The sequence below is a fragment of the Pinus tabuliformis genome, chromosome J, assembly GCF_031772625.1.
Source record: "Pinus tabuliformis cultivar Carrire ecotype Pingquan chromosome J, CPIR1, whole genome shotgun sequence".
Classification (NCBI taxonomy): domain Eukaryota; kingdom Viridiplantae; phylum Streptophyta; class Pinopsida; order Pinales; family Pinaceae; genus Pinus; species Pinus tabuliformis.
Genome location: NC_142295.1, coordinates 231,391,672 through 231,409,553, shown reverse-complemented (window position 1 = coordinate 231,409,553; position 17,882 = coordinate 231,391,672). Strand labels below are relative to the sequence as shown.

At 38.2% G+C, this 17,882-nt stretch overlaps 2 protein-coding genes and 1 pseudogene across 3 annotated transcripts; 2 read left to right on the top strand and 1 right to left on the bottom strand.

The window, feature by feature from the left end:
• Positions 1–1,092: 1,092 nt before the first annotated feature.
• Positions 1,093–2,160, top strand: LOC149226578 (uncharacterized). The gene is made up of 3 exons (XM_089380237.1): positions 1,093–1,207; positions 1,361–1,464; positions 1,549–2,160. The coding sequence occupies exons 1-3, from the start codon at positions 1,093–1,095 to the stop codon at positions 2,158–2,160; spliced, it is 831 nt and encodes a 276-aa protein (XP_089236363.1).
• Positions 2,161–8,382: 6,222 nt separating this feature from the next.
• Positions 8,383–9,807, top strand: LOC149226577 (putative aquaporin PIP2-8; annotated as a pseudogene). The gene is made up of 4 exons (XR_016247059.1): positions 8,383–8,656; positions 8,762–9,057; positions 9,182–9,322; positions 9,457–9,807. The product of XR_016247059.1 is annotated as a putative aquaporin PIP2-8 (transcript).
• Positions 9,808–11,814: 2,007 nt separating this feature from the next.
• On the bottom strand, positions 11,815–13,272 carry LOC149226576 (uncharacterized). Its single transcript, XM_089380236.1, has one exon. It carries the CDS (start codon positions 13,270–13,272, stop codon positions 11,815–11,817), a length of 1,458 nt encoding a protein of 485 aa, XP_089236362.1.
• Between the last annotated feature and the right edge of the window lie 4,610 nt (positions 13,273–17,882).

Sequence of the window (17,882 nt, the reverse complement as noted above, 5' to 3'; positions counted from 1 at the left end):
TTCTCGAAAAGATGGCTACGAAAATACTCCTATTTTGAAAATGGCGACGCATCCCCTAGGTATTTCACATATCACTACTACTACTTCTGCTGGGATTTCTCCTCCATTAATTTGTGTTGAATCTGTGTCGGTTCTGGTCCAATCTTCCTCTTGGACATATGAGGACTCTAGCTCATTAGAAATGGGAGTGAGATCCCTGCCATTGTCAAATAACATTCCCCTTATATATCAACTTGAGCCCCTCCATACCTCCACTTTTCCAACTCATAGTCTACCTTACATGGTACCATCCACATCTCACATTACCTATATCCCCTCCCCTAAACGTCACCCTACTCCCATCACAGTTCCACCTTGCATTGATCGACCCACCTCTCCCATTTCACCTGTTGCCTCCCCCACCAACTCAGTCGACAGTGAAATTCATTTTCTTTTGCAGTGGAAGACATTAGATTTGCACATGCTTACTATCCACAAGCCATCTAGATCCACATCCCTTGTCATTAGCCCAACATCGGCCAAAAATATTACGGTCCGACGGAAGAATAGCCGAGACAATCGACATTTCCGGGGATGACCCCGGAATATCCCTTTTGATTCTTTTGACTCACGTTCTTTAACAGATGTCCCCATTGCGTCTTCATCCTCTCCACGTGCCCTTAGAGCAAAGTAGCCCATAACCGATGTCCCATGAACTACATCTTGTCTATGAACATCAAGGGATTGGGGCTGTCCAACAATTTTTTGGCCTTAAAAGGGATTTTCCTTTCGACCCACGCTGTCATTATTCTACTACAAGAGACTATTCACTCCGCTGGCCAGGTTATAAAGTATTTTAGAAAATTGTTACCAAACTAGTATATGGTGGCTTCAGATGCAGACAACTTGTCTAGGGGACTTGTTGCGTTACGAGGCCCCCGATGGGTCAAGATGAAGGCCTATTCATGCATTGCTGGTATGCTTTTGCCAGGTAATATTAGAGGTCTGCCTGGCCGGATTCACATTTTGAACATCTATGCCCCATACAGGGATAGAGGCTTATTCTAGAAGAAGCTGGAGGACTCTCAGATATTTGGATTATCCTCTCTGATCATGGCGGGAGATATGAACTGTACAACTGGTGTGGATGAGGTATGGGGAGGTAATGGTAGAGCAGACCCAGTTTTTGCTCAGATAAAAGATATCATTATTGATTATAACTTTATTGGTATATGCCCTTGTAAGTCTGGACCGACTTGGGACAATGGGAGAACGGGCAATGGCTATGTCGCCAAAAGACTGGATCGATTTTTACTCTAGGAACAAGTTGTAGAATGGCTTGGTTTTGTCCAATCGGACATTGTCGACATTTTCATATCAGATCACCAGCCTATTACTCTTGGCTGGCATCGGGGGGATGTTCGCATTGGTATGCCTTTCAAATTCAATTGGGTATGGTTGGCGGACCCCGAATTTGACAAGCTGGTCAGGGAGCACTGGAAAAGGAACACATCAACTTCCTCTTCCCATATGTTGTGTATGCTGCAAAATCTTTGTTTCCTAAAACAGGTGGTTAAAATATGGGAGCTCAAGCAAATCTCATTACGAAAAATGGAATTGACTAAGATATCAGAGGCTTTGTCATCTTTGCGACCTCAGCTATTAACACAACAACTATCCGGGGTGGTTCGGGATAAAATACACTCACTGGAACAGAAAAGGAAGCAGATCTTGAAGCACAGGGAGGTGACATGGCACCTTAAGAGAAGGGATATTTGGATACGAGAAGGTGACAAAAACACAAAATTCTTCCATAGATTTGCAAACTATAGAAGGAAAATCAATTCTATATGGGAAATTGTCGATGAAGTGGGAAATAAACATATAACACAACAGGGGATTAGCAGAGAGGCGACCCTGCATTTTGAGAAGGCCTACAACCGTAGGGAACATGAGAATGTAGATGACCAAATTTGGGGGATAGAGGAGTACCCACATATGTTCAAGGAGGAAGAAAACAACAACTTATGCAAGGAGGTTTCAGAGGAAGAAATTTGGGGGGTTCTAAAAACCATGAAGTGTGATAAGAGTCCTGGCCCAGACGGCTGGATGGTTGAACTATTCTCTCATTTCTTCGACATCTTCAAGGGAGATCTGGTAAATATGGTGCAAGAATCATGAGACAGAGGTTATATTCATCCACACATCAACTCTACATACATAGCTCTGATTCCAAAGAAGGACAAATCGGTTTTTTTATCAGATTATCGGCCCATTTCTTTATGTAATCTTATCTATAAGATTATATCAAAAATGATTGCCAACAGGATGAAGGACACACTATCGAAGTACATTTCTCCAGAACAATATGGTTTTTTACAAGACGGCCAGATTCATGATGCAATGGCAATCGCACAGGAATGCTTGCATTCTATACATGGAAAAAAATTAATCGCAACCATCATGAAAGTGGACCTTCAGAAGGCATGTGATTTCCTTGACTGGGCGTTTTTGAGGTTGATCCTTCATAAAATAGGATTACAGTGTAGAGGCATAGAGTGGATAATGGCATGTGTCACAAATGTTTGATATGCTGTTGTGATCAATGGATACCCAACTAGATTTTTTGGTGTTGGGAGAGGGCTCAGGCAGGGGTGTTCCCTCTCACCATTGTTGTTCATATTGGCGATGGACAGTCTTAGCTTGAAGATAAAAAAAGCAGTGGAAAGTGAAGTTTTCGGGGCACTGAGTTTGGGCAGGGATATCAAAATCTCCCACAGCTTCTTTGTGGATGATGTTTTGATCATGGGCTTGATTAAACGAGCTGACTGGTATGTACTATCACATATCTTTAAAATATTCAAGAGGGCATCGGGGCTCATTATGAATGTACACAAATCTTCCATTTTATATGGCTCCTGCAACATGGATGACATTGCATTTATACAAAATCTGTTTGGGATTGAGGCAGTCTCTCTGGAAGGTGGTATAAAGTATTTGGGATTTCATATCAAACCTAGTAGATATCGAAATCAGGACTGGATGTGGCTGATAGATAAATTCTATAAAAGGATTACAGGTTGGGAGTTTAGATGCCTCTCCCTGGGAGGACGTATTACCCTCACGCAAGTTGTCATTACTCAATTGGGAGTATATTGGGCTCATTTATACCATCTTCCTAAAGCTATTCTACAGAAACTGAATTGTCTCACATCTTAGTTTATTTGGTCGGGGATGACATGCTCCCACAAATGCCGTCTATCCAGACTGGTGCTGATTACCTTGCCTAAGCGTATGGGCGGTTGGGGTATATTAAACATGAAGCTGTTTGGATGGGCTCTTCTGATGAAAACGCTGTGGAGGGAAATATTCGATGCTGGAATATGGGGTTGTATTGTCAGGAAAAAATATTTAAAGGACAAACCTTTTACTATATGGATGCGTAGTGGAAATATCAGAGTCTCTGTTGGCTTGGCTATTTGGCGAAGTTTATGTAAAATTAAGACCTTTTTCTTAAGGAGCTTGTGTTGGCGTTTGGGGTCGGGACACCGTATTATTATGGGACTAGATCAGATTATGGGTATCAATACACTTGATATGGTTTCTATGGAGCTGATACAGAAACTAAATAGGAGGGGCATTTTTTCTAGAATCAAGTGATTCAAGAATGGCAGGGTCATATACCAATTTGGAAAAATGATGGAGATCTAGGATTGACGGACCAGATGGCACTTGAATGGGAACATGTCAAGCAGAATATGAAATTGACTGGTATTTGTTGGGATGCGAAGGGTGATCAGATTACATGGAATGGGAAGATGAAGGTTGGAGGAGTGATGGTGGTGGATGCATATAATTCCCTTTGCAGACAAGAGACACAATCTATTGAGGTATGTTGGTTCTACAATTTTTGGAAAACCAAGATGCCTATCAAAATGACTGCTTTTATTTGGCTTGTATGGCATAATAAGAATCTTATATGGGGGAACCTAAAAAAGAGGAATTGGCAGGGGCCAACATATTGTGTACTTTGTAGACATGTTGGCAAAGATAATACACATCTATTCCTAACATGTCCTGTCGCCAATATGATTTGGGAACATATTGCTGCATATGTGGGTTTTCCCTACATACATTTTGATAATATTGAGGACTGTTTGATTTGGTGGAGCAATAAAAAACCATCTTGGTGTACGATTCCCCTTGCCATCTTCTGGGAGATATGGAACAATCACAACATAATTATTTTTGAAAATGCCTTGGGTAATGTTACCCACATGCTGGACAATATTAAGAAGTGATATATGATTGGCAGTTTATAGGATAGTGGTAAAAATAAAAAAGTAGAAAAGAGCACTGGTTTTTTTGATGGGGCGGAACAAAGAGGCATATGTGGATGTGGTTTCTGGATAAAATTCTCAAAGGTACAAGAGTACTGGGTACACTAGGGAGCCGGTAGAGGCTCGAATATGAAGGAAGAAGTGATTGCCTTATGGGGATTATTATGGTTCACTACTTTCCTCAACATTCCAGTTATTCATATATATGGAGACTCTAGGACTACTATTGAGCACATTCATGGTAAAATCAAAATTAAACAACCTACTTTGAATGGATGGCTATGCCAAATAGAGCACATTTGGCATACTTTAAAGGACTCAACTCTACAGCACATTGGACGAGAACATAATCAAAATGTAGATGGTATGTCAAAGAGGGGCTTACTGGATGAACTAGACGGTATGCATATCAACATTGTGATGGATGGACACATAATGGATGTTGGTTTGCTTTCTTTGCCCAGATAAATCATCTTCTAATGCAAGGAATCAGTCATCTATTATATGTTGTTTTTTGTATACTTTTTGTGATTTTGTGAATACTTACAGGATGATATACTACTAGCTTTCTTAATGCACAGGATATGTTTTTCTTTACAATGACATGCAAAAGTTGTTTCTTTTTCTGCAGATGTGGTGCAAATAATCATGTACAAAGATGCTCTAGGATGAGATACTGTATATATTAAATTGACTCCATATGTAGGTTTTAATTTTTGCTTACAATGACTACTATGAATGTAATATGTTGATGACATATACTGGGATTGCTAATGACTCCAGTTATTTTACAAAAACAGTGATCATGATGAGATACATCATATCGAACATATACACTATATTTTTGTACACTATATTAATACAACTGTTTTTTCCTTACTGGGAAAAAAATATTCTATGAATCTCTAAAGCTTGTGAGTTGTAAACAATCTCTACAACTTTCGCTTAAAGATCTTGAAAGAGGAAGCGTCTTCTACCTCCGTAGACAGATCGAAAACAGTACAAATCCGGCAAAACAATGAAACCACTTGCCTGTTTTTTTAATGCACTAATACGCTTTATTTTTAAAAAATACTCACACATTAATGCAATCCGAAGCCATGTCAAAAACATGACAGGGTCGTTATGAAAAGGACTTTCTATTCCATCTACTTGCTAATATGACATAGAGTTTATAAAGAGCAGGTGTATTAAATTTTAAAAATAAAATATTTTTTAAAATATTAATTGTTTTAATAAGAGTTTATTTTGAAATAAATTTTTTAAAATTTTAATTTAATTGTTAATAACTATTAGATGAATGGTAAGAATTTAATTTACACATAATATTTTAAGATATTTTTAATAGTGTAGACAAATTAAAAGTTGAATTTGTCTAAAAAAATAGCTATTTTTATTTTGTTTTTTAAATAAATTTATTAATTAAAAAATTATTTTATGAAAAAATGTCTTATAAAACAAATGTTTATGGCAGCTTTCTACTTAAGTTAAAAATTATGCTATATGAAAAAATACATAAAAAATAAAAAAATAAAAATAAAAATTATAACCTATATTGGTTAATGTTAGCTAAATTAATTGTGGTTAATAGGTAAATGGAATCCTATAGTCTTGCTTTGTGAGGAACTCATAAATTGAGATGTGAAATGGATAAATTAATTGTTTGTTTAAACTATGGTGGGAAATAACTGATGATAGATATGTTATTTACTTCCTTCAAAACTTACAAATAAAAGATCACTACACAAATATCCAAAAATAATGTATAAATATTGCAACCATATCCATGAATTACTGCATAAAATATGTCCCGTAATAATCTACATGGCATTATCTTGTGCAAAGACTGCAATAAGACCTCTCCAATTAAATGTTTACAATTTACTTATTTTAATAATACTGGAAAATCAATTTATCTTTTTTCAAAGTTAAGCATTGTAAGTTGCATTGGTAAAAAGGTATTGATCCATGTATTATAAATAGTCTATTTACATATTAAGAATCTCAAATAAAATAGAGTTAATCTCAGTGGTCAAAAATTTGGTTACACGTTTTCTCATATATATATATAATTATAATTATAATTTCTTCTTACAATCTATAAAGAAATTTACCTAAATGTGTAAGTATGTTATGTTCTCAAAAAATAATAAAAGTAATTTTCGCTAATGTCAACAAAACAAAAACAAAAAATAGATAACCATATAAATAAATAATTAAAAATGGTGGAGAGGCTCATTGAGCTAAGAGACTCATTCTACAATCCAGTATGAGAGACGTGTAAGTATGTCACATCCTCAAAAAATAATAAAAATAATTTTCGTTAATGTCAACCAAAACAAAAAATAGATAACCATATAAATAAATAATTAAAAATAGTGGAGAGGCTCATTGAGATGAGAGGGTGATTGAGCAGAGAGAATTCTATGATCGAATATGAGGGACATGTGTAAGTATGTCACGTCCTCCAAAATAATAAAAATTATTCTAGCTAATGTCAACCAAAACAAAACAAAAAATAGATAACCATATAAATAAATAATTAAAAATTGTGGAGAGCCTCATTATATAATCTAGTATGAAGGACATGTGTAAGTATGTCACCTCGTCAAAAAATAATAAATATAATTTTGGCTAATATCAATCAAAACAAAAACAAAAACAAAAACAAATAGATAACCATATAAATAAATAATAATAATAATAATAAAATAAATTATAATCTATTTAATTTTTATGATTTTTTAAATTTTAATAATGTGATATATTATTAAAAAAAAAAATTGATGTTTGATGTTTATTATAGAGTAATTTTGATATTAATTATAAAATGATATCTACTAATATAAAATGATTTAATTTATATAACTAAACCAATAATATAATTTTTAAAACCAGAACACTTTTAAATTAAAAAATTAAAAAAAATGTATAATAATAAAATAAATAAAAAAGCTAATATTTATGAAATGATTTAATATAATAAAATAATAGGTTTATTTTTATATTAAAAATTTACCATATTTAAAATTAATCTTACTCGGTTTTATATATACCTCTAGAATGTAGGTTAAATTTTTAATTCAAAACATAAATTAATATAAAGTTTGGAATTTTTAATTATATTTTAATTTTTAAATTAAAATTCAATGTTTTAGTGTTTTCCCGAGATTTATTTTATGCAGATTGTAAACCTAACCCGTCAAGAGATATGGAGTAAAATTGAGTTAGCGAACTGACTACATATTGTGGATAAGAGAATCTACAATTTAGATTAAAAATTTCAAATTTATGTTTATGCTACATAATTTCCTATATTTTTCTTGAGTTTTTTCACCACTCTAAAAAGATGTATTCCCAAAGCGATAAAGCGATATATTTGCAGTGCGTATAAATAATTAAATTATTTTTATATGCTTAATAAATAAGTTGTTTTTAGTGTGATTTTTGGAAAAAAAAATTGGTGTTTTTTATTTATTTATTTTAATCAGAAATTTATTAAAATGAAATCACAAATTTGATAATTAACTCATACACAATCAAATTTTTCTAAATCAAATTTTTCTAAAGATTTTTACAATACTAAATTTATATATACACTCAAAAAACTAATTTAAATAATACAAATCAAAATTTCACCAAAAAATTATCCACCAAATTTCAAAAAAATCCAAAAAAAAATCAGACACCGTTAATAAATCTCTAAAGGGAACCAACTGAACAAGCGAATGCGAAATGTTGTTGTATCTCTAAAATGAGTTTAGAAGCTAAGGATGCCTTGATACAGCTTTACAAAATAATATAATCTCTAAGCGACATAAGTTCAGTGTTCTTTACTTCACGTAGGGAAATTTAGCTGAGCGGTACTCGAGACTGGTCCCCCGACTGTTACAGTAAATCCAGCTCGCTTATTCTCTACAGTCATTTGACGGCTACGGTACGTTAGCTCTCCTCACTGCTATTTAACCGGCGGCCTTCGTCTGTAAAATCCACACTGTGGAGTATCCATTATTAGCAGTACAGTTTTTGCTGTTAAGCTAAGGAGAAGAGCAGGATGGCAGCGATGGCAGTAGAAGGCGGAGAACAACAGAGCAGGGATTATGAAGATCATGCCCCCGCCCCTCTTTTGGATTCGCTAGAATTGAAGTTGTGGTCGTTCTACAGAGCCGCCATAGCTGAGTTCGTCGCTACGCTGCTTTTCCTCTACATAACACTCACAACTGTTGTTGAAGACAAAGCAACCAAAGGTAGATGTGGCGGAGTGGGGTTGTTGGGAGAAGCCTCGGCTTTCGGAGGAATGATGTACGTTCTCATATACTGCATATCGAGAATTTCAGGTATATAAGAAGCCAAGCATATTTGGCAGCCCTGATCATAATCTGATTCCATATTTCATGTAAATATACTGAAATATCACGTTAATCATCAATGCGTGTGTGCAGGGGGTCACGTCAACCCGGCAGTCACGTTTGCACTGTTTCTTGCCCGGAGGGCCTCTCTTCCTCGCGCCCTATTGTACATTGTAGCTCAATGCCTGGGTGCCCTATGCGGAACTGCCCTTGTGAAGGGCATTCAGGGGAGTTTATATGCCTCCAACGCAGGCGGATCCAACTCTGTATCTTCCGGTTATTCCAAGGGAACTGCCCTTCTTGCGGAGATAATTGGCACGTTCGTCTTGGTTTACACCGTCTTCTCTGCAGCAGACCCCAAGCGCAAAGCCCGCCACTCCCACATCCCTGTACATAACACAAATTATACTCTGCCACCCTTCAAACTCTCTCTCTCTATATATATGAACCTTGGTGTTATTAAATATTCATTCACTGATGGAAATTACTAATATGACTAATTGGTTAATGCAGGTTTTGGCTCCGATTCCAATTGGGTTAGCGGTATTCTTGGTCCATTTGGCAACCATTCCCATCACAGGCACAGGCATCAACCCTGCCAGGAGCTTTGGCCCCGCTGTGATATACGGCCATCAAAAATCCTGGGACGACCTTGTAAGATTTATCTATAATTCTCTGTTTGGAAGCATTGCATTTTACTGATCTAAATAACCTCGAAAAGGAGACTTCTATGGATAGAAATGAAATTTGATGTTGACTTATCGTTTAATGGATTGAATGTATGGCAGTGGATATTCTGGGTTGGTCCGCTGATTGGAGCTGCGGTTGCTGCAGTGTATCACCAGTACATTCTAAGGGCGGGTCGTTTGGCCTGAAAAACTCGGGATCGTCGCGTGGCCACCCAACCAGTGCAATGTAGAATGAAAACTTCTCACTATCCCACATTGCAGTTCAATAAGTGGACGTTTATATTGTAAGGTCTACAGTGTGGAGCTTTAGTAAGAATATAAATAATAAATAATGCCATGAATATCGTGCTGGTATTGTTTACAACTCCCTCTCGCAAATCTCTGATCTCAAGTCGAACTCTTTCTTGTAAAATGAGTTTCATACCATGAACATAGTGTTTGCGTTGTTAATGGCTTCATTCTTTGATTTAACTCCAGTAAACATAGTGTTTGCGTAATAAATGGCTTCATTCTTTGATTTAACTCCAGTAAACATAGTGTTTGCGTAATAAATGGCTTCATTCTTTAATTTAACTCTAGTAATTTCTTGTCAAATTAGTTAACTCTATTAGATATCATTTTTGGGATTCAACTGCGTTAAGTAAGTCATTCAAAAGTATGACCATTTCCATGAGAGGTAGTGGAGGTAGTCGTAACTGACTAGGGGTGAAGAAGTGGGATTGAAACTAGTGAAATGTGGAGAACGAATCACATAGCATCAATCATCACTTCCGGGGCTTGTACCCGGTAACCAGGGCTTCCCAGGAGGTCACCCATCCCAGAACTCCTCTGGGTCAAGCGCGCTTAACTGTGGAGTTTTCCCCACAATCAAGCCCACTTAGCTTGCTACCCCATTTGCAAAACCTTAGCAAGTATTGTGCCTCATGAACCATTCAAGTAGAGATCCCTTGACTCTTTTTGAATTTAAGTATGGGGGATTTACGCAGTGCATTATATTAGATATCATTTTTGGGATTCAACTGCGTTAAGTAAGTCATTCAAACGTATGACCATTTCCATGAGAGGTAGTCGTAACTAACTAATTTCTCATGATTTTTGAATAGTTCACTTAGCACTCATTGCATCGGGTGATGCTCACAGGGGTGAAGAAGTGGGATTGAAACTAGTTAACTCTAATCATTTCTTGTCAAATTAGTTTCAAACTATGAATATTGTGTGTTACTGTTGTTTAAGTTTCATTCTATTAAATGTAATTGTGGATTAATACTTATTTTTTAATACTAAATTTAACTCTGATCGTTTTTTTATAAATTAGTTTCATACTATGAATATGGCGCTTGTGTTGGTGTTGCTTAAGGCTTCATTCTATTAAATTTAATTGTGGATTAATGTTTATCTTGGAAAATATAACTCTGATCAGTTCTTGCCAAATTAGATTCATGCTATGAATATTATTTGAGGCTTCACTGTGTTAAATTTAAGTGTGTATTAATGCTCATCTTTGACTACTATGACTCCGAAGGAACGGCCAAGAGTTGCGCTTAACATCAATCCAAATTAAACTCCGTGAACATACATAAAATTAAATAATTAAATAAGCCTCGCAATGAAGCAAATATCCACTACTAACATTCATGAAATCTATATCCAAGTATTTAGAAAACAAAACAGTATATGAAATTTATATCCAAGTATTTAGATAACAAATGGAATTCCAAATAATTTTAATATGATAATTGCACAATATAAGTTCACATGTGTAAACCAACTTAACGATTCACTTCTGCTCTCAACCTTTTTTAATAAGAAGTAATCCCCACAAAAACTAAGTAATCACCACCTTACCAAAATTAAAATATATTATTATTTATTAATGGTTTAGCAAATCTATCTTTGCACATAGAAGCGCTCCGTAGAACGATAGGGAAGAGATGTTATTTTAATATGCATTTTAATTTTATATAAAGATATAAAATAACAAAAATAAAAAAATAATTTATCTTTTAATATAACAAAGAAATATAGTTTATTTTTTTTTTCCAAAGGAAAAAACGAAACTTTTTATTAAGACAATAAAAAGTTTATATTGCATATGCTGACGCATCTCTGTTCATAGTGTGTGACTATTTTCTCTGTTTTACAAAAATACTTTTCTGTCTTTTGCTTGTGACCAGTTTCCCTTAAGAGGCGAAACTGTCAATCTGATTCATCTTTTTTGCTTGTTTTGTCCGGAACTGAGGTTCCCTTTGTCTAAAAAGCTTGAAACTAAAGACTGTTCAGAATAACTGTCCAAAAAAAGAATTGGGTCTCCTCAACAAAGAGGAAAAACAACCCGTTACATGAACATACATATTATATAAACTGTCATATTTACCATAGCTTAAAAGTCTTAGTTTTCCAGAAGTGTAAATTTTAGATTTTGATATGAAAAAGAAAACGAAAAACGCTGCCAAAAGTTCAGAAGAGTTGATCATAAGGAGGCTGTTCGGATCTGCTGATTTGACCTTGATTTTCCTCTAAGATTTTCCAGCTGCCCAAATCCTGCTGCAGACCTTCTTTAGAAAGCTTGTCGGCTGTATCATTCCTTTCCCTGAAAATGTGACATAGAGAGAAGCTGTTAAAATATGATTTTAAAATCTGAGTTTCCTCCAGAATTTGTTTTAAGATTTGATTTCTGCATGTGCTTTGACCGTTTACCCATCTGATCACATTTAGGGAATCTCCAAAGATCTGAATTGTGAGAGCGTTCCTTTGAATAAGCCAGCATAGAAGGAATTTCAAGGCGAGCATTTCTGCATAGTTGTTTGAACCTGTTCCTATTCCTACAGAAGCTTTAAGGATGTGGTTTGACTTTTTGTGTATGACTAGGCCTGCTCCTGCTTTATTGTTTTGAGATGCTCCGTCAAAAAAAACCCAAGGGATTCCTTCTGTTATATGAACCTCTGAGACGCTTCTTTGAGGATGGGTTTCCTTAGGTTCTGGAATACTAGAAAAGATAGAAATGCTATGGATTGCTGTGATGGTCACTGGGGTTTCCTTGTCCTGGAATATGCTCCTGTTCCTAGCGATCCATACCCCCCAACTGATGATTAAAGGTAGATTGCGCATGTTTCCATCTGAATATAATTGCCACCACTTCTTCCATGCCTCTTGCACATTTTCACCTTCCCATTCTAGCTTTTTGTTCAGGAGATTTCCTGCCTCTCCCCAAATCTTAAGAGTTTCTGGACACTTGAGGAAGAGGTGATTTATGGATTCAGCTTCTAATTTGCACAGAGTGCATCTCCCAGGCCCGTACATATATCTGGATTGCAGTATGTCCCAAGTTGGGACTTTACTTTTTAGAATGCACCAGAAAAGGATTTTTGACTTTGGAGGGCTTTTAAGTTTCCATAGCTGTTTCGGCCACCATTCCAGCGCTCCCCATCCTTTCCTAGACATGAGGAATTTGTAACCACTTTTTGGAGCATATTCCCCCGAGTCTGCATGCGCCCATATTAACTCATCCTGGCTGTTATTCAATCTCACATTGGATCTAGAAAGTTCCTGGATAAAAGCTCTCCATTCGTTCCTCCATCTATGATCTAATTCTAGATCTTCTTCACTCTTCCATGCTTGTCCCCAAATGGTTGAATGTCCCGTTTTTTCCACTTGGCTTAAAAAGAGTATACCTTTATCTTCTAAATGCTGAGCTAGGCCAGGAGGGAGGACATAGTTTTCATTGCAGCCTACCCACGGATCCTTCCCGATCTTTACCTTTTCTATGTTCCCAACCTTCCATGCAAGACCTTGCTCTATCACCTTAAAAGATTCCACTGTTGCTTTCCATATTACAGAGACGTTCTTTTTGTTCTTGTCTGGGTTCCTGATCCACTCTTCTAGTGGAGTTGGGTCGATACATTTTCTTTTTACCATTCTTGTCCAGAGATTTTCCATCTTAATAAGTCTCCACCCTTATTTGGCTGCCAATGAGAGACTAAAATCAGGGAGGCTTTTTATCCCCCAGCCGCCCCAGTCTTTTGGCCTCGCCACTTTCTCCCAGGCAACCCAAGGTAGAACCGTGTTTTCTTTTGATCCTGCCCATAAAAATCTGCTACAAATTCTCCTTATTTTCTCCAGTACTCCTTTTGGAACCCATGTTAAAGCTACCCAGAACACTGGTATGGCTAGTAACACAGATTTTATTAGCGTCAGTCTCCCTGCTCTGGATAGCCATTTAAAACTCCAGTGGTTTATTTTTGCTTCAATTTTTGCGATTAACCAAGACCAGTCCTCTTTCCTGTATGCGTTCGGCTTCAACCAGAATCCTAAATACTTAAACGGGGAATCCATATTGCACATTCCATAAGGGAAGAAAGAGTTGAAACGAGCTTTTTCTTGTCTGTTTAGGCCTTCCTCTATAATCTGAGATTTCCTGGGGTTAATCTGCATTCCAGTTGCTTTCAGGAAAAGGTCAAAAATGTTTTTTAATTCCTTAATTTCATTTGAGGCACCATTTGTAAAAACCAAAATGTCATCTACAAAGAGAAGGTGAGATATGTGCATATTTACCGCTGCCTCTATACCTTTTACCTTACCTTCCCTTTTGGCTTTTTGAATCAGCTGGCTTAATCCTTCAGCGACTAAGAGAAATAACAGAGGGGACAGGGGGCATCCTTGCCTCAAACCTCTCTGTCCTTTAAAGAAGGGGGTGGCTGCGCCATTGATGAGGATTGCATAGCTGACATCTGTGATACACCCCATAATCCATCTGATAAAGTCCACTTTGAATCCTAGGTGCGTTAAGAGCAGACGAATATATATCCAATTTATCCTATCATATGCTTTTGATAAGTCTATTTTGATGACTGCACCCTTCTTGTTTTTCTGCTTTACACTATGGAGGACCTCCTGTGCCACGCCAATTGCTTCATGAATTTGCCTTCCGTTCAAGAACCCAAATTGTTCAGGTGAGATATGCCTTGATAGGATTGGTTTGATTCTGAGTGCAATCACTTTTGCAATTATTTTATAGATGTTGTTGCATAAAGAAATAGGTCTGAAATCCTCAAAAGATTCCGGAGCTTCCTTTTTTGGGATGAGAGCTATGAAAGTTGCATTGAAAGGACTGTAGATTTCTCCCTTCTTTCTTGACTCCTCTACTACTTCTGTGATTTCTTCTCCTATCTGCTCAAAAAAGTGTAGGAAGATCTCTACTGTCCAACCATCTGGTCCGGGGCTCTTCTCTTTTGCCATAGATTTTATGACACTTTCCACCTCCTCCTTTGTTACAGGGTCCATTAATTGTTCCGCTTCTTCCTCCTCCACATATCTATGAAAGCATTGCGCTGTTTGAATGACCTCCACAATGGTGATCTCACCATTGTCTTTAAATAAAGATTGGAAGTGATTCAGCCCAAGAGCAGATAAGGCTTAAAACGTCTTAGCCTCCCCTCCTTCATTTTTTAAGTTCCAGATGGTATTTGCACTCTTCCTCCCTTTTGCATAGTTATGGAAGAAGCTTGTGTTTTCGTCCCCTGCTTTGAGCCAGATTGCTCTACTCTTGAGTCTCCATTCCTCCTCCTTTGCCAGCAGAATTTGATTCTTGTGCTTCTCCAGGGCTAATATTTTCTCTTTAGATTTCTGTGTCGCATAGCCATCCGCCTCTATGCTTTCAAGCTTTTGAAGGTCCTCGTTTATCCTAGATATTTCCTCAGTCTACTTTGTTTTTCTGTCCTTTGCCCATGAGATTGTTGCCTTCTTCAATCTTTTGAGATTTTCCATGAACAAGAGTCCTTTATTCTCTTGTGATCTTCTGTCTGGGTGTATCCAAATTTCTTTGAAGAGTTTATTGAAAGATTCTTCTTGGAGCCAGGAGGCATTAAATTTGAAAGGGGCAGGAGGTTTTGGGGGAATTTTGGAGAGCTCAAGGTAGATGGGGAAATGATCTGAAGGTCCCCCTTCTTCAACCCATTGCCTAAATAAAGGAATCATAGCTGATAAGTCCTCATTGAGTAAGAAGCGGTCTAGTCTCTTCGCCACCCTTGCTTCTCCTACTCTTCTATTCCTCCAGGTCAGCTTTAGCTTGATGAGATTAGCTTCTATCAGATTATTTGATGCTAATAGATCCTGGAAAAAATCTGTTTGCGGATCCTCTCTTGCAGCTGGACCCCAAGCCTCCGCCCTTCCTATTGAGAAATTTAGATCGCCTCCCAACACCATGTATTTACTCTTCAAAAGCGAGTTCGCCATCAATCCGTTCCAGAAAGGGATCCTTCCCTGGCATGGACCATATATATTTAGGATAGTTAGAGGAAAATCGAATTCTGTAGTCTGGCATTCAAGTCCCATCACCTGCTTCATTCCCCATTGGTTTCTGAGCTTGATTCTCCCTTCTCTGTATCCTACAGCCAAACCTCCTGAGTGACCATCTGAGTCCAAGGCTGTAAATTTCCACCCTGTAAGAAGAGCATTTAGCATTGTTTCGATTTCCACTCCATTCCCCAGGGTCTCCTGTAGAAGGAGGACATCCGCCTTGGAGTTCATAACCATCTCCCTGAGAGCCAGTTTTTTGGGTTTACTGGCTAAACCCCTATAGTTCCATGAGGTTATGATCATTTTAGTGCAGATTCGGGGCCTTGCACCACTCTAAGTGCCCCTGTAATAGACTGTTGCTTCCCGTCTGCCACATCGAATTTTGCCTTAACTTGGGCCATGGAGAGATTAGATTTTCTTCCCCTTTTTTTCCTAGGGTGACTCTAAGGGATGGATGGTTCAATGCCTCCCATCGATGACATGGGAATAGGTTTATTATCCTGAGAGCGGAGATTATAAGGGCATATAGGTTGCTGGGCCGGAGAGGAAGATTCAGGGCAACACCCATCACAATTCAGATCTAGGGAGGGGATAGCAGCTGAAATAATTTCAATACAGTTTTCCAAATTACAATCATCCAGATTTGCATTTTTAACATTTTTTCTAGAAAAGGAGATTTTAGAGAGAGGATCAGGGGCTAGACATTCATCCAAACATTCATCTTTATTTTCTATATTAAAAACAGGAGAATGTTTTGGATCTAAGCTCGTACCCTTTGGATCCTCGACTGGGCTTGGGTTTGAACTCGGAGGTGCATCTTCAGGGCTCTCCTTTGCGGTCCCGTGTTCCGGTTCTTCTTCTGCCATTTTGCTCGGAGATTCCTGAACCTCTGCGCTCTGGTACTGCCTCCCCTGCTGCGTGTCTAAATCCATAATTTCATCTTCCTGATCCTCTGAAATCTCCATGTTTTTCCGAACCTGGAAGTGCCTATTATCTTTTTCTGCCCTCGTCCTCGTTCTCTGGAACCTCCTCCACCGCCTGCCTAAGGGGCATTCCTTAGCCAAGTGCCCATACTCATGGCATCTATGGCAACGGAAGGGCAGAAATTCGTAGTCCAAGATTTGCTCGAAGACATATTCTTTATATTGGAGATTTATCTTCTCTGCTAATCCTCCGCTTGGATTAAGGCTGACGAGAATCCGTGCCATTGCTCTATTGTGCGTTTCCTGGAAGGACATGTCTGCCTCCAAGTATGTGCCCAACCTGTTCCCAATCGCCTTGAAGACCGACTCGACCCAAAGGAACGATGGTAGCCCGGGTGCTCTTACCCAAACCGGGAAGACATCAGCTTTTTCATGGGCTGCATCGAACACAGGGCTGCATTTTTTGAACAGCACCGGAATGTTTCCGAGTGTCCAATTTCTCTTCAACACCCACTCTGCTGCTCCTTTATTTTCAAAACGCACCGAGAACCATTCTTTTGCAAGAGTCAAAACCCTGAAGTCTTTGATTAATTCAGATTGCCAGTTCTGCTTCCCCCAGGTTTGGATGAAATCAGATGAGAATTTCTTGCCCCTTGCTCTGCCGACCAGTGTGCATTCTGCTACCTCCAGCGCCTCTTCGATTTGCACATCCATGCCCAACACCAGGTTCCCTTCTACCTCATGGGATTTTATCACTCTCTGTTTTTTCCTTTTCCCCCCTGGATTTTTTGTTCCTCTGGCAGTGTCTCTTAAAACCTCGTTCTCCTCCTGCCCTCTTTGGGATCCCGGTCCGGTGGACAGGGTTGGAGATCTTGACTCCAGAGTGGCCTCTACCGAGGTGTTTAAAGAAAAATTGAGGGGCTCAAGGTGAGATTGGTTTATTACCTGAAAACCCTGGAGTGCTCGGTTGTCATCCCCCCTTAGATCCTGGTAATCTTCAAAACCCTGATCCTTCCGCCCGACTTCCTTTGGACTATTTGAACCCTTTGCAATGGAGACCCTTGTGACTGGTGCAATTCTTCCCGTATCGCCTTCGGAACTTTGCCCTAGCTTCGACCCGAGATTGACTATGTCTTCTAAACCGCCAGAGAGGATCAGACCTGCGAACCCGAGTTTCCCTTTGCTGCCGTAATGTGGTTTGAGAAGACCTGCATGAGGGTCTTCCTTGCTCAGCCTTTGAATCTGTTGCAAGAACTTACCCCCCTGCTGCACCACTGCCGCTCCTTCCAACTCCTTGGGCGAATTTGT

Bases quoted from the DNA above. Each gene is read 5' to 3' on its own strand.
- LOC149226578 (XM_089380237.1), top strand. From the start codon at position 1,093: ATGGCGGGAGATATGAACTGTACAACTGGTGTGGATGAGGTATGGGGA. The intron at 1,208-1,360 runs GTATATGCCCTT...TTTTCATATCAG, and splicing joins TATTGATTATAACTTTATTG to ATCACCAGCCTATTACTCTT. The intron at 1,465-1,548 runs GTCAGGGAGCAC...TTCCTAAAACAG, and splicing joins ACCCCGAATTTGACAAGCTG to GTGGTTAAAATATGGGAGCT.
- LOC149226576 (XM_089380236.1), bottom strand. From the start codon at position 13,272: ATGGTAAAAAGAAAATGTATCGACCCAACTCCACTAGAAGAGTGGATC.